This window comes from Gastrolobium bilobum, unplaced genomic scaffold (genome assembly GCF_033153095.1).
Source record: "Gastrolobium bilobum isolate Gb01-03AN ecotype WA unplaced genomic scaffold, APGP_CSIRO_Gbil_v1 utg17055, whole genome shotgun sequence".
Classification (NCBI taxonomy): domain Eukaryota; kingdom Viridiplantae; phylum Streptophyta; class Magnoliopsida; order Fabales; family Fabaceae; genus Gastrolobium; species Gastrolobium bilobum.
The window spans coordinates 216298-225914 of record NW_026899394.1 but is presented as its reverse complement, the minus strand read 5'-3'; the positions used below and the strand labels follow the sequence as shown (position 1 = coordinate 225914).

General features: G+C 32.7%; 1 protein-coding gene across 1 annotated transcript; it reads left to right on the top strand.

Annotated features, from left to right (window-relative positions):
- The first annotated feature begins 2295 nt into the window (after positions 1–2295).
- On the top strand, positions 2296–3702 carry LOC133290178 (F-box/kelch-repeat protein At3g06240-like). The gene is made up of 2 exons (XM_061488229.1): positions 2296–3057; positions 3500–3702. The coding sequence occupies exons 1-2, from the start codon at positions 2361–2363 to the stop codon at positions 3574–3576; spliced, it is 774 nt and encodes a 257-aa protein (XP_061344213.1). The 5' UTR covers positions 2296–2360; the 3' UTR covers positions 3577–3702.
- Positions 3703–9617: the final 5915 nt, after the last annotated feature.

The window sequence follows — 9617 nt, the reverse complement described above, 5'->3', positions numbered from 1 at the left end:
AATAAAGTTACAATCATGTTACTACCAACCAATCTCACCGTTAGATTGGTTATCTCATCCTACAGTCCAGATTAGATCATTAAATAGCCCTCTTTCTCCCCTTCTCTCTCTTCCCTTCTCTCTCTCACTATACGCTCTGCCCATCACAGCCGCCGCTTCATCACTGCCGCTGAGCCACCGCACTCTTCTGCCGCCGTTGCTGCCTACCGCAGACCCACCGCGGTTATCCCTCTCAAAGTTGCGAACATTTTTTTACATCACTGAGACACTGACAGACATGGTTCTTTGTTTCCCTTCTGTACAAACCCTGACAAAAGGATAGCAAAAAAAAAATAACAAATCCCAGTGACAGACATGGTTCTTTGTTTCCCTTCTGTAAGACCCACAATTCATTTTGATTTTAAGACAAATTTTTGAATAAATTGTCTCTATTGCATCTCGATCCGTATCACAAAATATGAAAATTTGAATATTATATTGCAATCAATTGTTACATGGTATCTCGATTGTCATGTCTTTAAATAGAATTTGCATCTCGATTTTTTTTATATCTCGTTTTATATCTCAATTTGTTTTTCATCTCAAGTCGTCGAGAATACCTTTTGTAATTATAATTCTTTTGCCTCGATTGCCGTGAATTGTTTTAAGTGCTACATTGTTTATATAGATATATATATTGGCGCGGCGTGCGTAAGCCACCTGGTGGCGAGAGGCGAGAGCAGCATTGCCTTGGTATAAATTTGTTAGGTCTAACGGTGGTGGGTCTGCGGTAGGCAACAGCAGCAGCAGAAGAGTGCGACGGCTCAGCGGCAGTGATGGAAGCAGAGCTATGATGGGCAGAGCGTATACTGAGAGAGAGAAGGGGAGAAAGAGAGCTATTTAAGGATCTAATCTGGACCGTAGGATGAGATAACCAATCTAACGGTAAGATTGGTTGGTAGTAACATGGTTGTAACTTTATTTGGCTGTCACAATATCTTAGCCATAAATTATTTCAAAAATTTAACCTTCTCAACAAACATAACACCAATTTATTCATGTTTAACCGTTAACCACACAGTTACTTGGGAAGACCACTCGATTACCCGGGTAGAAAATTATTTATCTAGATACACACCCGGTTACACTGGTACATGTCCTTAATTATCCTGATACACACCCAGTTACTCTGGTACATATCCTTATTTTTAAAGCCCAACCGTGAATCCAACTCAAATTTATAAATGAAAAAAATGGTTAAATGTGTTTGTAATTTGTATAGAAAGTGATAAAAAAAATCATTTTTTTTACGGTCAATGTAAATAACTTATCTATATTGAGCCCAAAATGACGTCATTTTGAGACGGAAATTAAGATATTTTTGTAATTACAATTTATTTTAGGATTATAATAGTCTTTTTCATTATAATTTTTAATTTTTCAACTCAAAACAACGTCATTTTGAAAGCGAATATAGATAATTTATCTACATTCACTTTAGAAATATTAACGCGAAAAAAAGGATAAGAGATTAAATGATTATGGAACAAATCACAAGAATTCGTTTATAAAAAATAAAAAATAGCTGTATTTAAAATAAAAAATTATTTTTTAATAAAATAAACAATATAGTATAATAATAGACCAGGATTTTTTTTTTCTTAAATAATATTTTTTAAGACCTAAACGTACTCTTGTAGTTGTATTTAATGACAGAGTAGGGTAGATAGAGCGGACTCGGACTCGCCTGTTAACGTCGTTTGGAGTAGAGCCAAAATCTCATTTGCTGCTTCTTCTCAAACGTGAAGAAGATGGATCTCACTGTCACTCCCACACTCCTAGACGAGTTGATAGTAGAAATTCTGTTGAGGTTACCGGTGAAATCTCTCGTGCGTTTCAAATGTGTGTGTAAGTCATGGTTCTCTCTCATTTCCGATCCCCAATTTGCAAAATCCCATTTTGACCTAGCTGCCGTACCCACCCACCGACTTCTTGTTCAACCCATAGACGAATTCTTTTATTTTGACAATTATTTGGATGACTTTTCTTTTCCTATATCCATAGATATAGAAGCATTATTTCATGATGATTCTGCTGTAGCACACCTCGCTGCCCCACTTCCAGTATCACCCCGTGATCCTGATGATCTACCCCTCGACGCTGAGGGAAATCCATATTCACACCCTGACTGTTTTGAAATTTTGGGATCCTGTCGAGGGTTTATACTCTTACGGTATATTTGTGATAATGATTTTATTATATGGAATCCATCAACCGGTGCCCATAAATCAACATATGGCTCTTTTAAGTACTCAACGTTCGAAGTTCTATGTGGTTTAGGGTATGACGCAGCAACTGATGACTACTTGGCAGTTACTATCATGCCGAATCGTAGACATAGTTCTTCTGCTTACATTCGCTTTTTCTCCTTCAAAACCAATTCATGGAACCAATTTGAGGCTATCAATTTTTCGTTTTTGGTGAAGGACGATGATGCCTTTCCTAGATTGGAAGCTGGGTCACTCCGAGCCGGGTTATTCTTGAATGGGGCTCTTCATTGGTTGTATCGCTATCATCGTGCTCGTAAGGTTTACAAAATTATATCATTTGATTTGATAGAAAAGAGTTTGTCAGAGATTCCTCTGCCACATGAATATGATCTTGCCATGAATCAAGTGGATAAATATTATTTCATGGTAAACGGAGGATGTCTCAGCCTGTATAATTATTGGGAGACGGATTCGGGTGGTATGATGGTAGAGTTATGGATGATGAAAGAATATAAAGTGCAGTCATCTTGGACTAAGTTCACTGTTTTGTATTCTTGTCTGAGTTGTTTCACGCCTAAAGTCTCATACCTTAAACCGATATGCTTAACCGAAGGTGGCGGATTTTTTGTTGGATCACTTCTAAAAGAAGTATTATTGAAACTTAATGGTGAAGGAGAGCTGCTTGAGTCTCGCGCAGATATTCCAAACTTCATAAAACTTATACCTCTCAGAGAATTCGTTAGGTATAGAGAGAGTCTGCTATCACTCCCTGCTGACTTTGGGGAATCAAGTAAAGATGACCAATATGGTATGCAATGCTCTCCAATCCTTTTGACCATTTTATTCTTATTAATCTTGCATTATGAAAAATGAAAATTTTCTTGCATAATGCATTACACGTGAAAATGATACCTTAACCCATATCGTACTCTCCCTTTCCCAGTTAATAATATTTCTTTTCCAATAAAAAAATGATACATGAAAATGCAGTGAAAGATGAGGTTGGGGGTGGATTGAATTCACCAATGGTTGGGGAAAATATTCGATGTCTTGTTTACTCAGAATAATCAAAGGCATTTTCAATGGAAAAATTTAATAGAAGAACAACTAATGTTTGGTGTAAAATATCTAGGACTACTAGTTACATTTTACAATATCACAGTACCATTTACAATACCCTCTTGGCCTCATGTTTCCTGCAGGCCTTAAAGTATGCAAGAATATTTAATTCGGTTTCCTTGATGTGGTAGGTTTCCTTCAGGTTATGGTGATACTGCCTAGCGGAAAGCACAGCGTTTGGAAGAGAATTTCATTTATTTGGTATTAAATATTCTCGTGTCAATGCAAAACTAGTGTATCTTTTAATGATAATTATTGTAAGGTTGGAGTATAAATAGACTTAAGTATTTAATTATGTCCCAACGTAGGATTTAACAAATCCTAGTTGGAATTAGTAGGTGCTATTCAGCATCATTATCATTTTTCCGCTTAATGTTATGATGTTTGGAGTTTGTTTCTGTTACCCTCTTTTACATGTTTTTCCAGTATAAGTCATTCTTATTTTACTATATTTCGGGGTCTCTTCCTGCAAAGATAATCCGTGATTTGTTCAAGTTAATCTGTTGTTGCTTATATTACTTGAAGTTGTGGAGATGTTGTTGATCTTAATCATCTGGGAATTAATAGAAGGGATGGGATGAAACTGTTGAAACTAATCAAGTTTTGATATGAGTTGATCTTGTATGTATAGGTTTAACCTGTTTCATCATACTGATCTATTTTTTGATAATGTTTCTGTCATAGTTTCATGATATCGATCCCTTAAGATACTTTGGCAAGGATGATGCAATGGATGAATATATTTAACTTGCTTATATTTCCATCCATATTTTCTCATCCTCTGTCATGATTATATTAGCTGCTTCATATATGATTATAAGGTAATCGGATAGATCAATAATCTATAGCTATAGTCTTTCACAATTATAGCAAACTTGTTTTTAACGTTGTATGTTGCACTGACACTTATACGGAACACGACATGACACTCTTCTTCAGTACAATAATTTTAAAGAATGTTAGATTTTGACACGTTAGGACACAATTTGATATTAAATATTATTTTTAATTTATGTAGTGTATATTATATTTAATATTCAATAATTTAACAAAGTATTAAAATTAAACTTACAATACTCATCAATTTTGCAAATAATATAAGATGTAAATATTTATTATTATATTTTTAAATTAAAAATATCTTATACATTTCAGTGAGATTTATTCGATATCTATTTGAGTCACCAAATATATGTCCGACAGGACTCGAATTAGATCGACTTGAATACTTAAAATATGCTTTCAATGGAGTAAATGTCGACTAACAATTAATACCAATAATAATTAAGGAAATCTTTTTTAGTGCGTGTAGGGGTCAAATTTTAGGTAATTTGGTATTAATTATAAATATCAACCATTATAATGGACTACAATTATGAATGATTAATTTTTATTTATTAATTCAAATTAAAAGTGATTAATCTTGTATCTGTAGGGAATTTTTTTTTAGGCTTGTTGCTGAATTTAAATTCACCAAACAAACAAAAAAAATTCTTCAGATACGGGTACCATTAATTGGTGTTATTTTGTATTAATTTTTGTTTTTTGGTGTTATTAAATATTTGCTAACTAATTCATGTGATTGATTCAAAATTTATGGATGATTGATGCTGTAACTGTAATTATGGGTGATTACTTTTATATTTATTGTATCAATTAATTAGTGATTTATAGGTGATTGATTTTACATTCATGACAATTGCGTTACTATAATTTCTACTCAGTCAATAATCCTCTTAACGACCCATTTTCTCTTATTTATAATAGAGTCCCTATAAATGTAGGATCAATCACCCATAAATATTTGTCGAATATTTATTAACTGATATGGGTGATTGATTTAATATTTATTGGTGATTGATATCATGGATGATTAATTTTGTATTTATAATTGGGGTTGATCCGGCATTCATGGTCATGGATTGATTTTATATATTTATTGATATGTTTATATTCATATAGATATCAAATTTATTAGATATTAAAAAATCATTTTTATTATCTTTAAATCCATTCTTTCAAAGAAAGCAGTTTAATATATTTAAATTGAATTTTTATCCAATTTTCTAATTTTAGTTATAGTTTTCCTATCTTATTTATTTATTTGTTATATATCTATGTTTAAAATATATTTCAATTTTATTTGAGATTAAGTAAAATATAATTTTTTTTTTTATATATTTATACCCTAACAGGGACGGACAAAATTCTTCCCTAATTTCGTCCCTAATAAGGACGGATTCCTACCTTTTACAACTCATCATTGTTGACAACATTAGGGACGAAAAACATATGTTAAAGACAGAACTTTAGTTCCGTCCCAAAACATTAGCTAGGAGCAATTCACGGATGAAAATTGTTCCGTCTCAAATTCGTACCTAAATAATTTATGGATGAATTTATGGCTTATACGGACGAAATTTGTTCGCCTCTAATATCAGTTTTTTTAGTAGTGCAGAGAAGTGTCTTTTGGGTCCTCAACAAATATCATGGTGTCCAACTTAATCTTTTCGGAAAAAAAGTCAACTCATGGTATCTATGAAATTCAAAATTGACCAATGTTTGACATTTTAAGAGACTAATGTGAGATCTTCTTTAATTTTCAAAAAAGTTATTAATAAACTAACTCGGTCTATTTCAGAGGATTTTTTTTTTTTTTTTTGTATGTACTTTGAAATTTAGTGACACTGAATTATGACTTTATTTTTTAAGTTATGTTTTCATAATACTTTTTGAATTTCATTATATGATCCAATTTATAATTTACAATTCAAAGAATCAGTCAATCCATTCATGATTTAAAAATCAGTGAAAAATGATTACCAAAAAAAAAAAAAATCCAGTCAATTAAAAATTAATGATTTGAATTGCGTTCTGATAATTTTGATAATGACATTTTAAATTTATAAAAAAAAAAAACTAATTTAGCTAACAAAATATTGAAAGAATTAACGTAGGGAATACGATTTTGTTTTAAAAAATATTTTGATTTTAAAATCTTCCAAATTTAATAATAATAATAGGCTTTAATATTTCGTAAGTCAATGTAGATAAGTTATCTACCTTCACTTCCAAAACGATGTCGTTTTGGGTTGAAAAATTAAAAAATTATAATGAAAATGACTATTATAACCCTTAAATAAATTATAATTACAAAAATACCTTGATTTTCGCCTCAAGACGATGTCGTTTTGAGCTCAATGTAGATAACTTATCTACATTGACTATAGAAAAAGCGAACCCATAATAATAATAATAATAATAATATAAGAGTATATAAAATGCTAACAGGAATTGTAAATTGCCGCGCCCTGCAAACTTGATATTTGGTGATGGAAAAAATGAGGAGCATTCTTTTCAAAACCCTAAACTCCCGTTCCTTTTCATTCTTCTTTCGATCTCTTTCTCTCACACTGACACTCCCTGATGATGTGATAGAAGATATTCTATTGAGGTTACCTGTGAAATCTCTTGTGCGTTTCAAATGTGTGTGTAAGTCATGGTTCACTCTTATTTCCACACCCCAATTTGCAAAATCTCATTTTGACCTGGTTGCCGCACCCACCCACAGATTACTTACTGATTATAAGAGACTCCGTTCTTTAATTGGATCCATAGAAATAGATGCAGATGATTCTGCTCTATTACGCCCACTCCGGATCCAAGAAATTAATGAAGGTTGGGCACCTAATAAGCTCAGTATATATAAATTTGGGTCTGGTCTGGAATGCAACTTGCGAGCAGCTGCCAGCTGTCGGCTAACTGTGTTTGGTTTAGATCTAGATCTAGACGGATTGTGACTCAACTGGACCGATGATGAGGAAGAAACAAATATTCCAACTTCCAATAATGAAGATCGAGGGTTTCAGAGGAGATGAATTAATATGTAGACGCAAACGAAAGTGGAGGAGAAAAATAAAATAGAAGGAGAAAAATTAAATTGAAAAACTTAAATTTTAAGAAAATAACATTTTTCTATTTTTGGATCAGATTTATACCTGGATCCGCCTCTGATTACACCTTGCTGTTCCATATCCACCATCATGTTCCGTTGATCGTAATGAAGCTGAAATTTTAGGTTCTTGCAGAGGCTTTATACTTTTACGGTATCATAAGAACGATAATCTCATGCTATGGAATCCATCAACTGGAGCCCAGAAACCAATATTACGCTCTTATGACTACTTATTGGATAAACTATACGGTTTTGTGTACGATGCATCAACTGATGATTACTCCATTATTATGTTTACGCGCATCTGGGCAAAATGGGAAACATACACCATCGATTTTTTCTCCTTGAAAACCAATTCATGTACCAGAATTGGGAATATCGATTTTCCATACTTGGTTTACTGGAGATACAGATCTGGGGTACTCTTGAATGGTGCTCTTCATTGGTTGGTCATTCCTATGCCCCATCTAACATCTGCTGTGATTATTGCCTTTAATTTGATAGATAGGAGTTTATCAGAGATTCCTTTACCGGGTAATTTCAACAAACTAGATTCACTTAATATTTGTCCCTTGGCGGTAATAGGAGGATGTCTCACTCTCAGTATGTGTTGGCCATGTGTTACAAGGAGGCATAGCGGTGCAAGGATTAAGATATGGATGATGAAAGAATATAAAGTTCACTCTTCTTGGACTGAGTCCATTAATCTGACCACTCGTCACATTGCTAGCAAATATATTATGCCGATAAGCTTCTCCAAAGATCTTGTAATTGTTGGATCAAATGCTAAAGGAAAATTAATTAAACTGAATGATAAAGGAAAGTTATTGCTTGAGCTTTCCAAATATACTGTGCGGATTTTTGAAAAGAGTCCACAATATTTTACATATAAAGAGAGTCTGCTGTCCCTCCCTAGAGATATTGAGGGAAGTGAGAAAAGATGATCAATAGTGACAGATAAGAAGAATTAAGGTACGTGATGTTCTCTTATTCTTTTGACCATTTTATTCTTATTCATCTTGCATCATGAATTTTTTTTTGAAAAGTTGTATGCATGATGCATAACAATGAAACCTTAGACTATCTTGTACTCTCCCCTTTCTAGCTAATAATATTTCTTTTTCTGAAAAAAAAAAAATGTATGAAATAGCAGGGAAAGATGTGATTTGGGGGTGAATTGAATTCTCCATTGGTTGGAGAAAATATTTGATTTCTTGCTTACTCAGAATATTCAAAGGCAAATTTGAGTGAAAAATTTTATAAGAAAAACAACTATAATGTTTGAGTAAAACAGATAGGATTGCCAGTCAGATTTTGCTATGTCACAGATTTAGAGCTAAAATCTTAGTGGCTGTTTGGTATGTACGTAGCTTCTGCTGAAAATCATAGGAAATTGATGTAAGAAAACAATGTTTACCATGTTTGGTAAGTGGTTTCGATCAAAATAACCGGTATAATAATGCAACCGATAAAATATTTTTGTACTAGACGATGGCACAAATGAATGCAATGTGAACCGTGGTATTAATTTAATCCACCAATTGAGATACCTGTTTTGCAATTTTTAGGACGAAAATGTCCTGAAAAAGCAACTTTGTCACTGATAAGGTAAAAACGTAATTTCACTACACATTCCATTAATATTTCATTATCAACCAAATGTGGTATTACTAAAATGAACCCAACTTTTCCAAAACTTACTAACCAAAAATTATTTCCATCATATTCCGGATAATTTTTTGTTATCGGTAATAAAAAAAAAATTTCAATACAAATTTCCAATACCAAACACTCCCTTATAGAATTTCTAATACGGTGACATTTACAATAAGCTGATGTTTCCTGCAGGCCACCAAGTATGCAAGAGGACTTTTATTTGAAAAGGGAGAAAGAGTCAATTGCAGTGGTTTTCACTTTGCTTCAATGACGTTGATAGCCAATGTGCCTTATATTTCATCCTTCTTTCAAGATTCCTGATCCTGTCCAAAACTTTTTTTAATAGTAGTTGACTTTGTTTAGAGAGATGTCATTTCTTTTGTTATTTACCTTGGGCTTTAATCTTCCATTAAATGTGATACGTTCGTATCTTTATTTTTTTTTTAAAATATTAATCAGATGTGAAACTTTTTGAGTTTGGAATGATATAAGTATCCTTTTCATTGATAAAAAAGTAACAGGAGTTTGGTTGGGATACATAATTGAATGCCTTTTTCCATTTTAGCTCTAAACTTGTATGCTCTATTTTTTTATTTTATTTTTTATTTTCTCTGTTGTGTCGTTTGAAAATTGCTTGA

Bases quoted from the DNA above. Each gene is read 5' to 3' on its own strand.
- LOC133290178 (XM_061488229.1), top strand. From the start codon at position 2,361: ATGCCGAATCGTAGACATAGTTCTTCTGCTTACATTCGCTTTTTCTCC. The intron at 3,058-3,499 runs GTATGCAATGCT...TTGATGTGGTAG, and splicing joins AAGTAAAGATGACCAATATG to GTTTCCTTCAGGTTATGGTG.